This window comes from Podarcis melisellensis (genome assembly GCF_964234715.1).
Source record: "Podarcis melisellensis genome assembly, chromosome: 12".
Taxonomy (NCBI): Eukaryota; Metazoa; Chordata; class Lepidosauria; order Squamata; family Lacertidae; genus Podarcis; species Podarcis melisellensis.
In genome coordinates this window covers 12756682-12772567 of record NC_138544.1, presented here as the reverse complement: position 1 = coordinate 12772567, position 15886 = coordinate 12756682, and the positions used below count along the sequence as shown (strand labels likewise).

Here is a 15886-nt window from a genome sequence, read left to right as displayed (position 1 = left end):
ATAATAATAATAATAATAATAATTTATTTATACCCCGCCCATCTGGCTGAGTTTCCCCAGCCACTCTGGGCGGCTCCCAATCAGTGTTAAAAACAGTACAGCATTACATATTAAAAACTTCCCTGAACAGGGTTGCCTTAAGATGTCTTCTGAATGTCAGGTAATTCTTTATCTCTTTGACATCTGATGGGAGGGCGTTCCACAGGGTGGGCGCCACTACCGAGAAGGCCCTCTGCCTGGTTCCCTGTAGCCTCACTTCTCGCAATGAGGGAACTGCCAGAAGGCCCTCGGCGCTGGATCTCAGTGTCCGGGCTGAACGATGGGGGTGGAGACGCTCCTTCAGGTATACAGGACCGAGGCCGTTTAGGGCTTTAAAGGTCAGCACCAACACTTTGAATCGTGCTCGGAAACGTACTGGGAGCCAGTGCAGATCTCTCAGAACCGGTGTTATGTGGTCCCGGCGGCCACTCCCAGTCACCAGTCTAGCTGCCGCATTCTGGATTAATTGCAGTTTCCGGGTCACCTTCAAAGGTAGCCCCACGTAGAGCGCGTTGCAGTAGTCCAAGCGTGAGATAACTAGAGCATGCACCACATAGGGTTCACAACTTGTTTCTTATATGTATAAATGTACCTTAGTGTTAAGCTAGCTTTTTATTTCTGAACCAAGCTTTAGGAAGAAAATAAACAGAACTTGGGAGGCCTGTGATCAATAAAACAGATTCCAACTAAACATCAGAAAGAACTTTCTGACAGTAAGAGCTGTTTGACAGTGGAACAGACTCCCATGAGAGATGGCGGACTCTCCTTTCCTGAAAGTTTTTAAGCAGAGGTTGGATGGCCCATCTATCATGTATAATCTAGTTGAAATTCCTGCATTGCAGGGGGTTGGACTAGATGACCCTCGGGGTGCCTTCCAACTCTACAATTCTATAATTCTATGATCCAATCCAATATGATTCAATCTTGGCCTGACTGCACTGGCTGCCAATTACAATAGCTTCCAGGCCCAATTCAAAGGGCTGGTATTGACCTATAAAGCCTTACACAGCTCAGTACTGCAATACCTTATGGACTGCCTCTCCTGATCTGGACCCACCTGGATCCTGTGCTTGTCATCCAAAAGGTTTGGAAGGTGGCAACATGAAAACGGGTCTTTTCTGTGGTGCCTCCCCATCTGTGGAATGCTCTCCCCAGAGTGGGTTGTCTGGCATCTTCATTACATATCTTTAGGCGCCTGACAAAAACATTCCTCTTTATCCAGACCAATGTCTACAGCAGAACTTTATAGGTTGTGGATGTTATACTTGGGCCTTGTCCGTCTGTGTATATTACAGGTCTTTCACATAAGGTTAGTGGTCTTGTGGCTGCCTTACTGGTCACTGGGTTAGCCAAAAAAGTGTGGATTTGGTTGAGCAGCAGCCAATGGGTTTCTATTTACCGTACTTTTCGCACCATAGGACGCGCTTTTTCCGTCTTAAAAACTAAGGGGAAAAGTCTGTGCGTCCTATGGAGCGAATGCAGGGGGGAGGCAGGCAGGAAAAGCCCCCAAGAGCCCCACACAAGCTTCACGCGGCTCTTGCGGGCTTTTCCCCAGGAGGGAGAAGGGAGAGACACCGCCAGTCAGTCCCTTCTCCCTCCTCTAGAAAAGGCTTGCGCAACCTCTGCAGCCGGGGGGAAGCTGCGCAAGGCTAAAGAGGAAGCCGGGGCAGCGAGCGCGATCCATCCCGTTCGCTGCCCTGGTTTCCTCTTTAGCCTTGCGCGCCCCTCCAGCCGGGCGGGGGAGGCTGCGCAAGGCTAAAGAGGAAGCCGGGCAGCGAGCGCGATCCATCCCGTTCGCTGCCCTGGTTTCCTCTTTAGCCTTGCGCGCCCCTCCAGCCGGGCGGGGGAGGCTGCGCAAGGCTAAAGAGGAAGCCGGGGCAGCGAGCGCAATCCATCCCGTTCGCTGCCCTGGTTTCCTCTTTAGCCTTGCACGCCCCTCCAGCCGGGCGGGGGAGGCTGCGCAAGGCTAAAGAGGAAGCCGGGGCAGCGAGCGCGATCCATCCCGTTCGCTGCCCTGGTTTCCTCTTTAGCCTTGCGCGCCCCTCCAGCCGGGCGGGGGAGGCTGCGCAAGGCTAAAGAGGAAGCCGGGCAGCGAGCGCGATCCATCCCATTCGCTGCCCTGGCTTCTTTAGCCTTGCGCGCCTCTCCGTGATCCACCAGAGGTAGATCTTAACCCTTGCCTCACCTAGGAGCTTCTCTGGGCAGAAATTCCCTCAGCTAAAGTGGGGTGGGGGAAGTGTGGCAGGTAGGGGTGTACCTACCTAGACACTGAAGCCAGTGTCTCTCTGATGAAAATTGGGAGTGGGCATTGTGTGAAGTGGCTTGGATCTCCTGCCGCAGAACTATAGGACTGTATAGAGTTGGGGGGGCCACCCGAGGGTCATCTAGCCCAGCCCCCTCACAATGTAGGAATCACAGCTAAAGAACGCCAGGCAGATGGTCCCCCAACCGCTGCTTAAAAGCCTCCAGTGGTGGAGACCCCCAACACCTTCTGAGGTCATAGAATTGCAGGGTTGGAAGGGAACCCCAGGAGTCATCTAGTCCAGCCCTGGTGGACAGTGGGCACGATCCATCCCGTGGTGCAAGGCTAAAGATGCTGCGCAAGGCTAAAGAGGAAGCCAAGGCAGCGATGGATCGCGCTTGCTGCCTTGTCTTCTTCTTTAGCCGCGCTGGAGAGGTTTAGCTCCTGGCTGGAGAGGCTGCGCGGCTATGGATCCCGCTCGCTGTCTTGGCTTCTTTGCTCTTTGGGGCTGGGGGGGGGGTGGAACCCGGGCCTCCCCCGCAGCCCCGAGAAGCTCTGGGAGAAGCAGACAGGCTGCGCCTTGATTTTTTTCCTTGATTTCCCCCTCTTAAAACTAGGTGCGTCCTGTGGTCCGGTGCGTCCAATAGAGCGAAAAATACGGTAATTATTCTTTTTCTGCCACTTTTGTATCTGGTTGAGTGGGATCGGGAGTGATTGGAATAGAAACAATTCTCCCTGCAGCCCTTCAGTTGAATATAACATTCAGTGTAACTTTGTCATGTGCATTCCATATGCATCTCTGAGTGGTGCAAGACTCCAGGGGTTCCAGGCACTTACCCAGGGTTCCCTTTCCTTGGAATCAGGAACAGTAGACGCTATGGTGTCTTTATGATATATGCTTTATTTACACATATATACAACCTGAGCCTACAATGTAGGGGCCCACAGCATCAATACCCCAAAATGGGTCTTGCTTCTCCTATAGTCACAGCCTTGGAGTCAAACAGATGTCTCTCCCTCTCAGGCTTCTTTCTACTGCAGTCTGCTTCTTCTAGCCCAGCACTCCCATACAATTCAACTTTGGCTTTTTTCCTTCTAACTACTAACCAGTTGGGGACGCTGGTGGCGCTGTGGGTTAAACCACAGAGCCTAGGGCTTGCCGATCAGAAGGTCAGTGGTTCGAAGCCCGGCGACGGGGTGAGCCCCCGTTGCTCGGTCCCTGCTCCTGCCAACCTAGCAGTTCGAAAGCACATCAAAGTGCAAGTAGATAAATAGGTACCGCTCCAACAGGAAGGTAAACGGTATTTCCGTGTGCTGCTCTGGTTCACCAGAAGCGACTTAGTCATGCTGGCACATGACCCAGAAGCTGTACGCCGGCTCCCTCGGCCAATAAAGTGAGATGAGCACCGCAACCCCAGAGTCGGTGATGACTGGACCTAATGGTCAGGGGTCCCTTTACCTTACTAACCAGTTGAGGCAGGCTGGTCCCGCCCATTTGGCTTCCAGCACAGAGCCACTTCCTTTGTTATCCTCAGGACCTAAATTTAGGGGATTATTACCAAGAAGCTGGCCTGGTTACTTCAATCCTCCATTGGATTTTAACCCTTGAATCCAGGAATTAGAAGGATTTCAAGCATACAGCCCTCACCCCCCGCCACAACTTACAACAATACTATTGTGTTGAAGAAAAGTCTCATGACACCTTAACAGACTGTATTCACAAACAATCCCATTTTACCCTCCCAGACAGATTAGCAATAGTAAAAATGATGATCCTACCAAAACTGATGTATCTACGGTACTCTATAGTTGCACAGCTCCAGAGTATAAATGCCAGCCAATGCATTATAGTTCTTTCTCATGGGTTTTGCACCTGTACTATTCACACATCTAGCTGCAGTTCTCACAAACCATGCAGAAGCTGCTGTCTGTCTGTCTTCAATAAAACCAAGATGACAAATTCAGAAAGCAGATATCCCTATTAGGGCAGAATACTCTTCCTTGGTTGCTATTGTTGAGGAAGAGCTAATTACCTAAAAATACAGCTAAAGGATCTTCCCATGAGACTTCAAGGTGAGAAGTATGATAAGCAGTGTGCATATCATGTGAATTGCCATGTATTCCTGTTCAGTCTATTTCCAAGAAACTAATTGCCACTTAAGCGGGAGAAGTGCGAGAGGAATGAAAAGTCATTATATGCCAGCTAGTTTCCATTCACTAACAAGTGATAGTGTGTTTTTTTGTTGATAATTAATGCATCTTATAACCACTCTACCATTAGTGCTTTTCTTTCTTGATGAGAACAATCAATAATCTGTAGTTCTGCAATGCAACAGAATTACTAAAAAGACGGGAAACAAAGTGTTTCACATTGCAGAATAGAGAAATGTCTATGACCTACTCAAGGAAAAATACCGGTAATTCTTCTCATGCTCATTTTTGCTATAGAAAGGCATGATCATGTTTTTAAAACCAGTTTCTGACATGTCTTACTCATGCAGACTAAAAGCTAAGGTGCAATTTAACCAATGAAACTGTTTCCTCAGTATTGAATCTTGTTTAAATACTGTACATCTCCTGACTACCAGGTTTCTCCTCAAGTAACTATGGCCCAGTGTACACATCCCAATGATTGTTTTTGTGCAGCATTTCTCCTACACTTGCCACTGCACCATAGATGAAACAAGCCAGAGTCCAGCTTGTTGTGTCCTCTGGGCTCATGGCTTGTTCCCACAAATAAGCCAGGAATGCCAAGTCAAGAACATACCTTGGTGTTTGGAAGAAACATACCATTTAACATTGGACAACAGAATGTCAAACTCTGGCTTGCTTCATCAATGGCACAGCACTAGCAGTAGGAGAAGCACTGCAGGAACTTTTGGGCAGCTTGCATCAGTATGTTGATCATTCACAATAAACCATAGCTTATTTTAAATATAATATGATGCCTAAACCGCATTTATTTTAAATTCAGGAAGTAGCAGTGTTGGTCTGACGCAGTAGAAATACACACAAACACACACACACACACATATTTCAGGTTCCTATGCAATATTTTTCTTTACAGCATTGGACTTTCCTTTCCCTGGACCATAAAGAAGGCTGACTGCCGAAGAATTGATGCTTTTGAATTATGGTGCTGGAGGAGACTCTTGAGAGTCCCATGGATTGCAAGAAGAACAAACCTATCCATTCTGAAGGAAATCAGCCCTGAGTGCTCACTGGAAGGACAGATCCTGAAGCTGAGGCTTCAATATTTTGGCCACCTCATGAGAAGAGAAGACTCCCTGGAAAAGACCCTGATGTTGGGAAAGATGGAGGGCACAAGGAGAAGGGGACGACAGAGGACGAGATGGTTGGACCGTGTTCTCGAAGCTACCAGCATGAGTTTGACCAAACTGCGGGAGGCAGTGGAAGACAGAAGTGCCTGGCGTGCTCTGGTCCATGGGGCCACGAAGAGTCGGACATGACTTTACAACTTATTACCAAACTTAAAACCATGGAGAGACCTGGTCTGAATAGAGACATTGGATTCTTATCTCACTATACGTGATAAAGCTATTTTTGGCCATCTCATCCCTTGCTTTTTCCTGTAATTGCAGTCGTTAACAGTCAACAGATTTACCACACCTATCAGCCAATCACCCATTCCCACCACCCTCCTGAGTAATACCCCTCCCCACCCTCTCACTATATATAAAGGTCTGGTGACTTCTGTTTCAATGTATCTGAAGAAGTGTGCATGCACATGAAAGCTCATACCAAGAACAAACTAAGTTGGTCTCTATAGTGCTGTGGCGATCACACAGGGTCCTCGGACGTTTCACCGTCTATTGAGCCCTGTGCCACCACTTTATTTCTCGCTGCCACCACCCAGGCCCTACCTGGTACAATACTGAGTCCAGTCAGGGTTAAACCGGAACATAAACTTCTGTTTATTTATTGCAGTTTAACAAGCGTGTGGTTTTAAAAATGGTATTGGTCAATTACATTCATGGGGCGCCTATCCAGACCTATAACTTCCGCTACCTGCTCTCACTCACTAAACTACCTCTCAGATATTTGTCTTCCTAGCTCCTAACTGTTCCTGACTCAGCTTATTTCGCTACACTAAACCTACCACAGACTCTATCCCAATTCACTCCCACTCCAACCAACTACCCAACTCCCAACAAACTCCCCCCTTCGCCCCTCCCAGAGCTATAGTCCCTCTGACTCCACCCCCCCTGGGTTGTGATTGGGTAACCTGTTAAATATTTCACCTCCAGCACTCTCATATGTTAACGTCACAGGTGCTACTAGAATTTTTTTATATATATATATACCTTCATTTTAAAGTCATATTTTCTATCCTGACTTATTTGCATTGGGTCCGATTGTTATAGGATTGTGATCTTTGTTTTATATTTTGCTTGGTTTCTACGGCTTGTAATCTGCCTTGTGTACAAAAGGTGGAATACGAATTAAAAGTGAAATGAAATAATCAAATTAAATGGTTTGTATTCACTATAGTTAAAGAGCCACCTCTTATCTGTACAACAAGCAAATCATGATTTGATTTAGAGCAGCTTGTCAATGGTTTGTGAATCTAAACATAATAGCAAAGAATTTTGATTGCTAGCTATTGGAAAGAAGACGGCATCCCAACAAAAAGAGAATGGTTGGGGAAACTTTGCGAGTACCTGGAATTAGCAAAACTGACGGATATAATAAGGAGAAAATCCAAAACTATGGTTATGAAGCAATGGGAGTTCTTAAATGATTATTTACAAAACCAAGGCTCAACTACAAAAATCTGGTTGTGTTTAGAATAATCTTGTGCGTAATATAAAAAATACAAAGTGAGACATTAAGGAAATCCAAAGGGAAAATACGAAGAACAGAGGTTCTGACGAACGGATTATTAAAAACGTGTGAGGTAAAGGGTGGAAGTCTTTTTTTAAAACAACAACAATAACAATTTATTTAAGGTAGATAAGGACAAGATGAAATTATACAACTGAATATAAATATAGATGGGAAACGGCTATGTATTGTGAGTACTTATCTACTTTTAAAATTTTTCACTTATGATCTTTTTCTTTTACTTCTTTATTTTTTCTTTGTTCTTTTTTTTCTTTTTTCTGATATCTTATCTTTCATTTCACTGCTTTATTGTGAATAGCATTTTATAGAGGTATAAATAACTGTAAATATGAAAAGAGACAAAATATTCTCTAATTTTTTTCCCTTGGTTAGATGTATTTTCTTTTTCTTTTGTATTTTCTTTTGTTGTGAATATGTATGTTTTCTAATTTGTACTTAATAAAAATATTTTTAAAATCTGAAAAAAACATAATAGCAAACCAAAGCACAAATTGCAGTGTGCAACCTGTTTCAAACCATGGTTTCAGAACCTTAAACTATGATTTCTGGGCTCAGATTCAGATATTAAAACAAGCTATGTTTTCATGTTGTGTCTGAATCTAGCCCATTTCTAGTATTTGCTCCCTAAAGGGACCCACCAGAGCACAATTTTGTACAGTTTCAGAAGTCACATAAAGGTGATGATGTCCACATAAGCATTTGAGAATCTACACTAGTTTTATGTAAAACGTATTTCATTATTTTGTGACAGTATATTTTAAGCTATTTATATTGTTTTTGTTAACCAACTTGTGCCTCTTAAATTACAAAGTAAGCCTTTGTATAAAATAGTTATACTTGTATAAGCAGAAAAAATCACCTCCTAAAAATCTACCTTTCAAATAAATATTTACTTTATTTGTACCCCTTAGTTTGCAGATTAGGTAATGGGCATTAGACATACTTCATAAAAATTGTAGATCTGAAGCAGGTGACTTACCAGTCTTTTAATGATTCTCAGCAGAAGCTTCTGATCTTTCACTTCCTTTTTGAACTGTAGTACTTCAGCAAAGCTGTCCATATTTTCTGGAGCCATACTATCCACGTTGGCCCCACCATAGAGTTGCACTAACAAAGACAAGCACTGTGATGCGTTCACATATATTTCATTGTCGTCACTTGGAAGCTAAAAATGAAAATAGTAAATGAAATGCAAACTTTGCTGAAATCAGTATCCTTGGTTTCAGATGAAGTAGCAGAATTCACTTTCTAACTTTAAACGATTTCTGCTTACCCTAATTTTACTTTAATAAAGTGGCAATTATAATACAGTGCTTTAGAGCCCAATTATTTTACTACTTGTTTCATAACATAGATATGGATACACATGGAACGCTTCCAATTGCTTAATCACATACCCTGTCCATCCCCTTCCTTCTGAGTTGAACTTCTTTGATTTAATTCTGTATCATCACGGGCATTAACCACAGTTAAGGCTAAGGGTTCCTTCGTAAACATAATCTGAAAACTTTGGTCACAATAGGATGATGTCCTTCCTCTGGACATGACAGGGTTTGCCTCCTCATCTAGGGAAAGCTGTCGTCCTACTTTCCAGATCCAACTGGCAGAGCCAAACAACCCCTCTGTCCCATTACCTGCACTTACTAAACTTATGAAACTGCATTGCAAACCAAATACACATGCATAATACAGGCAACAACTCGTTAATGTGTGTCTGAATGACATGATACTGTGCATGGTGAACCAGGAAGTGACTTGAAAATGCCACTAAACACATCACTAAAAGGGTGGAACACACTTATATTCCCTTCGCAAACACGTGCAGGGGGCAGGAACGGAACCCCCGTGTGAGAAAACACATACACACACACTTCTTCTTCTTCTTTGACGATCACTCATAGCCAAGTAAGATTGTCTTCCATAAACATGGTTTTAACAATGAGTCCGTAAATGACTGTGGAGGCCAATTTTGGACCCACATGTCCTTCCACAGTGGGGACATTGGTTCCCGGGTGGGAGTTGATCATGGTGTGGATTTGCCAAGTGTGCCTTCTCCTTAGCATGTTTCTCCCTTGCGTTCTGAGTTCGAGTGTCTTCAAAGTCCATGACACCTTTGGTAAAGGCTGTTCTCCAACTGGAGCGCTCGCAGGCCAGTGTTTCCCAGTTGTCGGTGTTTATACTACATTTTTTAGATTTGCCTTGAGACAGTCTTTAAACCTCTTTTGTTGACCACCAGCATTACACTTTCCAGTTTTAAGTTCGGAATAGAGTAGTTGCTTTGGAAGACGATCATCAGGCATCCGCACAACATGACCAGTCCAACAAAGTTGATATTGAAGAATCATTGCTTCAACACTGGTGATCTTTGCTTCATCCAGTACACTGATATTAGTTCGCCTGTCTTCCCACCCAAGTGATGTGTAAGATTTTTCAGAGACACCGTTGATGGAATCTTTAGAGAAGTTGGAGATTGCATTTGTAAGTGGTCCATGTTTCACACGCACACAGTAAGGTTGGTAGTACTATAGCTTTGTAACCAAGCATTCTGGTTTCCCTGTGAATGTCCCGGTCCTCAAACACTCTGCACTTCAATTGGGAGAAAACAGCACTTGCAGAGCTCAGGCGACGCTGGATTTCGGCATCAGTGTTTACCCTTGTGGAAAGATAACTGCCTAGGTAGAAATGATCGACATTTTCCCACTTTACACCATTGAGTTGGATTTGTGGTGCTGCAGAAGGGTTATTTTGTATTTGTTGGTGCAGCACTTTGGTTTTTTGGATGTTGAGCAACAGGCCAAGCTTTTTGTAAGCTTCTGCGAAGATATTTAGGATGGTTTGGAGGTCATCCTCTGAGCGTGCGCACACTACGTTGTCATCAGCATACTGAAGCTCTATGATCGAAGTTACAGTAATCTTACTCTTTGCTTTCAGCCTGCTCAGATTGAAGGGCTTTCCATCTGTTCGATATATGATTTCTACCCCAGTGGGGAGTTTCCCTTCAACGAAGTGTAGGATCATGGCAATGAAAATAGTGAATAGAGTTGGGGCAATAACACAACCCTGTTTAACACCTGATCCCACTGTGAAGGGTTCACTTTGAGAGCCATTGTTATCTGTGATTGTTGCTGTCATATTATCATGGAGGAGCCGAATGATGTTTACAAATTTATCTGGGCAGCCAATTTTCAGAAGGACAGTCCACAGGGCATCACGATTTACAGTGTCGAAAGCCTTAGTCAGATAGATAATACAGGGATTGGTTTTGCTCTCTGCATTTTTCCTGAAGCTGTCGAGCGGTGAAAATCATGTCCACTATCCCCCTAGAAGGCCGAAAACCATTTTGGGATTCAGGAAGGGTCACCTCGGATATTGTTAAGAGACGGTTTGCTAAGATCCTTGCAAGAATTTTGCCAACCGCAGCTAGTGGAGAGATGCCTCGATAGTTTCTGCAATCTCTCTCTCTCTCTCTCTCTCTCTCTCTCTCTCTCTCTCTCACACACACACACACACACACACACGTACTATGAGACCTGCTGGCAGCAGTAAAAGATGCTCACACCCAGCCCTCGTGAGATTTGGTAGAAAGCAGCAGTCTCACTTGATCTACTTTGTGTGAGACTTGCTGATGTTGCTGCTGCAGGAGAGTGCAACAGAACTAAGGAAAAATGGCTGACCACTTTACAATGGTCACTCCGAGCTCTCCTTCTCTAACCCCAACAGGGACCGAAATACAAAGGGAAGAAACAGGAGAAGAATTGCTTTCCTTGAATACCCTCCCTGCCCTCACCCCAAAAGAAAATTCCAACTGTGGGAGAGGACAGGGCGCACAGACAGCGTTGACACATCTTCTTTTAAGAGAAGACACACAAGGAAACTAACAAGTAAAGAAATGACAACACTCTCACAAAGTCTCAGTCTCACTAAGATTTTTTCCCACCTTAGAGGCAAAAAGACCTATCCCAATGGAGGCAGGTGGTAATATCTAGAGGGTAGGATGATTCCTCCCTCAGAAAGAGAAGGCAAAGCTTCAAGACCTTGCTTGTCACAGCCATACATCGGATGTCATCCTATGTATAGACTGACCTCTAACACAATCATGTTAATGTTCTCTCACTCTCAGGGCACTTCCAGACAGGTCTTTTATCCTTGTAAGGAAACTTGCCAATAGATAAGCTTACAAGTTAACATGAGCCTAAGGAGGTTTCCTCAGAGTACAATAGGAGTCACTTTTTGCAGGGTTGTCCAACAGGTCGATTGAGATCTACTGGTCGATTGTGGGGTGTCTCTGGTCGATCCTGGTCCATCTTTGAAACCCCATGAAAACGCCCCCAAAAAACTTTTAAGTGACTTCCTAAAAAAAGCATAACAAACGGCTTTGGGTAGATCACACAGACTCTTGGAAGTTGAATGCCGCTGACTTAGTGTAATCTTCTCCCTGTCCCCCCCCCCCAACTGTGAGTTATTTGCTCTATGACACCACTTTATACTTTTGTTTTAAAGGCTGATTGCTGTGCTAAGCCTTTGCTCCTTTCCACAACAAAATCCACAGGAATGCCAGCATCAACAGGCAGTGTTGCTGTCACAAAGAAGTGAATTCACTTTGGCATACTGCCAGGGCACCTTATAGCACAAGAAAAGGGGGAGTATAAAGAAAAAAGAATTCCACAGAGCAGGTGTATACAGCATCTGAACAAAATTAATAATATGGGAGCTATATTATTACAATAAAATAATTATAATTTCCCCTTATATACTGCACTGGAAATATATACTGTATATAGAAAGGGTCCCACAGCATGGTCTGTAAGCACATTTTGAAATAACCCTTTTGGGGGGGGGAAACAGGTTTGGAACTGATTGATGCCTGGAAACCTCATTGATTTCTATAACAGAAAAAGAGCAGAACATATGTTGATGTAAATACAGAATGGGAGATAATTCTCCCCTCTTACTAAAACAGAAATTTAGTAATTGTCATATGATCCTTTTGTTTTGGCCTCAGTTACACAGCATTCATGAATTGCCAACTCTTGCAAGAAAGGTGTATGAGTACTTGAGCTGAAGCAGCAGTTTTTGCACAGATAGAGTTGATAATGCATCTAATAGCCAGAGGGAAGTCTATTTCAGCACATTAATGAGGTTATGCACAAAGAGAGCTTATTAGAACAGATAGATGTTTGTTACATCAGAAATATGACAACAGAACAAACTGTAACAGATGGGCTGCTGGAAGTTATGAGAATGATCATTCAACAAATATTAGGCAAAACGGAAAAGCAAATTTTCATGAGTATTATTAAATTTGTTTATTTTTTTATTTCATCTCACTTACTAGAAGACACATAAGGTTGTATCCAACATTAGTCATACTCAGCATAGACACATTGAAATTGATTTCAATGGATCAACTCTGAATAGAACTTAGGTGGCTACAACCCATAAAGATTGAAATATCTTAACAATATTGTTTATTGGCTTCCAAAGATCTCCCTCCTCTAAAAAAAAAAAAATTATTAGAATCGCTTTCTCAAAAAATCTTTCTGAAATTATGCAATGTTCATACAAACTTATATTGGAGACCTGCATCTGAACATTTACTTGTTATGCCTCCATATTTATTTAGGAAACATTCAAATTTCATCCTTGATTTCTAACTGTCTTTTGAATACAGAATACAGAAACACCACAAATGCATTACCTATTTCCTTTTAATTGGAAATGCATTACCTATTTCCTTTTTAAAACAATTTTATTGGTGTGAGTGCATGTGCACATGCATGTTTTAATCTTATAGCTTTCTATTCCTCTGCATTTTTTCTTTTCCACGCAGCTCACGTACATGATGAAATATTTTGCAAACTTGCCTGTCCCGATCTAAATTGAGTGTACAGATATTCACCCGTTGCTAGTTACAACCATTGCCCAAGGGGAGTGCAGAGTAATCTGCCTAACATTAGTGGCCAACATAGTTCCTGTGACTCTCACTCCATAAACCATGCTCTGATCCAGCTACAATTGGTGGTATTTGTTTTGTGCGATTCCCTGCCTCATGTGCATTTTGATTTGTTTTACGGTTGAAAGTATGAATTAGAACACACATCTCCAACTGCACTCTAATGCTCTTATTGTGTGGGGATATTTGAAGTGCAGTCAAACCAACAATTCATGTTTTTCTAGATAGGCACATGATAGGAGCTGAGGCTCACAGAGTTTTCCTGTAAACCTGCCAAAGAGCTCTGTGAAAGACACTCTCACTGTGCCCTGACGGGGAGGGCATGGCTATATGTTCTCCTACCTGCCTGGATTGCTCTGCCAGCAATGTGAGAACACCTGCTAAGACTGAGCACTATGCCTAGACTACATCTTAAGCTAGACTTAAGTATGTCTTTGTAACTGAATTACCATTTTAAGCCTGCCTGAACAAAGCTGCTGTATCTGTTACTCCTCAACAAATATATTCCAAGTAAAAGTTATTACAAGACTGAGGTCCAGCTCCGAGGGCCTTCTGGCGGTTCCCTCGCTGCGAGATGCCAAGTTACAGGGAACCAGGCAGAGGGCCTTCTCGGTAGTGGCGCCCGCCCTGTGGAGCGCCCTCCCACCAGATGTCAAAGAGAAAAACAACTACCAGACTTTTAGAAGACATCTGAAAGAAGCCCTGTTTAGGGAGGCTTTTAATGTTTAACAGACTATTGTATTTTAATATTTTGTTGGAAGCCACCCAGTGTGGCTGGGGAAACCCAGCCAGATGGGCAGGGCATAAATAAATTGTTGTTGGTGGTGTTTTAAGGGGAAGAAAAAGGGGAAATACCAGAAGAATCCAGTGTGCCTTAAAGCTGGGTTGCTTAAACTAAAAGGCTAAAACAAGCCTAAGCTGCCCTTTTAAGCTGCAAAAGGATGGCACTCTGTTGAAGTCACAAACATAAGGAAGGGGGGATAATATCTAGCAAATATATCCTCTCCTAGCAATGTATTCACATACCAACATATTAGATAGTGTGTTTTTTAATAAAAATAATATTACATGACAATGTACATCAATTTACCACCTAACGCACCATTTGGTTACCTCAACTGTCTGCCTCCTATTCTTATCCTTCTCTCATGGCTCTGTTTCTCAGTTCTCTGTCTAATGTATCTTGCTTTTTTCAGAGCCAACTCTGCTAGAGGCCTGTTCATTGGCTCCCATCTTTTAATTCTATTTCAATTTGATTTCCCAACTCTAAGCCACCACACTAAATACTCATATCTGGCCATTAACTCCCCTGGTCAATTTCTAGATCAACTTCCCATTCAACTTCCCAGCCAACAGTTTTTCTTCTTGCACAACATCCCTGATTCTGCTCTCACTTCCTGAATTGTACAGGTGAATTGTTCAGGTGCTCCTAGACCTTGAGTGAGTTTTTTCACAACCAAATTTCCCTCACTTAATCAAAACTGACCCGGTATGAAATGTAATGTAATAGTTATCTATAAATAATAGATAAAAGTTACTTATAAATAATTGAAGAATGTAAACAGTTGTGAATAAAAAGAATGGTTCAAATTAGTTATCTGACATAAGTGGGAACAGAAGAACGAGTGTGGAAAATTAATAGTTATTAAACTTCAAAGGATCATTTTAAAATAAGTTAAATCATCATTGTTTTACCTTATTTAAAGCTAAAGCTAACAAAACCTTTAAGCATGCAGGCACAAATTTTGCACTGAAATATTTAATAATTTTTTTTTAATCTCTGAGTTTATTATTTTGGTTAGTTTTTCCAGAAATTCATCAAGGACATTATTCTGTGCATTATTTAAAGAAATTGAGTTTTGTTAAGTTTTAATACTTAGAATTTTAAAAAAATAAGCAAGTTAGTCTTGAAAGAAGATGTCCAACTTGTGGCTGACACAAAGTTTATTTTGTAAGTACCCATATCCCTGTCAAGGTTTCCATAGGCTTGCAGTGTCCCTGGGCTTGTGTTAACTATGGATAATGACTAAATGGTTGGAGGTGCAGACAGCAATCAATCCTTTACCTGAAGTAAAGATAAAACTATTGATACATCTATATTGATCCTGAGAATGAAAGTTACAAGCTCAGGAAAAGGCATGGGTAAGGGCATTCTTCTTAGTTAGGGCCAAGAGAATGGGAACAAATGGATAATACAAGAAAAGAAGACTATACATTTAAGGAACATTTGAAAAGAGAAATTTAATCTTGTTCCTCAGTATTGGCAACTTTTTAAAAGTGGAAATGTATTTTCTGAATTATTATTTTTTTATCATCCTGTAACCTGATCTGAACCTTTCACAAGGGGGTGGTGATGATCTAAATAAACTATAATTCATTCCAATCATTCTAACTGAAAATAATAAAGCTCTTACCAATGGAATAAGCAAGCTAATTAGATCTGTCAGGGGTTTGTTGATAAGCAGAAGGTCCTCAGCGGTTTGAGTGTCCCCTCCTGTGCCAGATTTCTGTGCCTTCATGAGAAAAAAGTATAATTAACCACAATATTAGAAAGAACACATCAAAAATATCACTATCACAGTCATTTCAGGATGAAGGGTTCCCTTGGAAAGCATTAATTTTTGAAAATAAATCTGTTTTTATTTGATTGGTATGTCCTTGAGTGAGTCAACTTTAGAAAGGGAAGAGTTGTTTGAGTATACATCACAAGTCTACTCCACAGTAACTTGGAACAGGGTTTTCATTGTGGCAGCCCCATTTGTGGACCAGCCCAGGACCTCCACACA

At 42.5% G+C, this 15886-nt stretch overlaps 1 protein-coding gene across 4 annotated transcripts in view; it reads right to left on the bottom strand.

The window, feature by feature from the left end:
- ULK4 (unc-51 like kinase 4) overlaps positions 1-15886 on the bottom strand; it is a 174818-nt gene that overhangs the window by 52885 nt on the left and 106047 nt on the right. For all 4 annotated transcript variants that reach the window (XM_081882917.1, XM_081882916.1, XM_081882919.1 and 1 more), the window contains exons 34-35: positions 15515-15613; positions 8127-8312 (exon numbers count right to left, since the gene is read on the bottom strand). In XM_081882917.1, coding sequence (XP_081739043.1) covers positions 8127-8312; positions 15515-15613 — 285 coding nt within the window. The remainder of the gene's footprint in view (positions 1-8126; positions 8313-15514; positions 15614-15886) is intronic.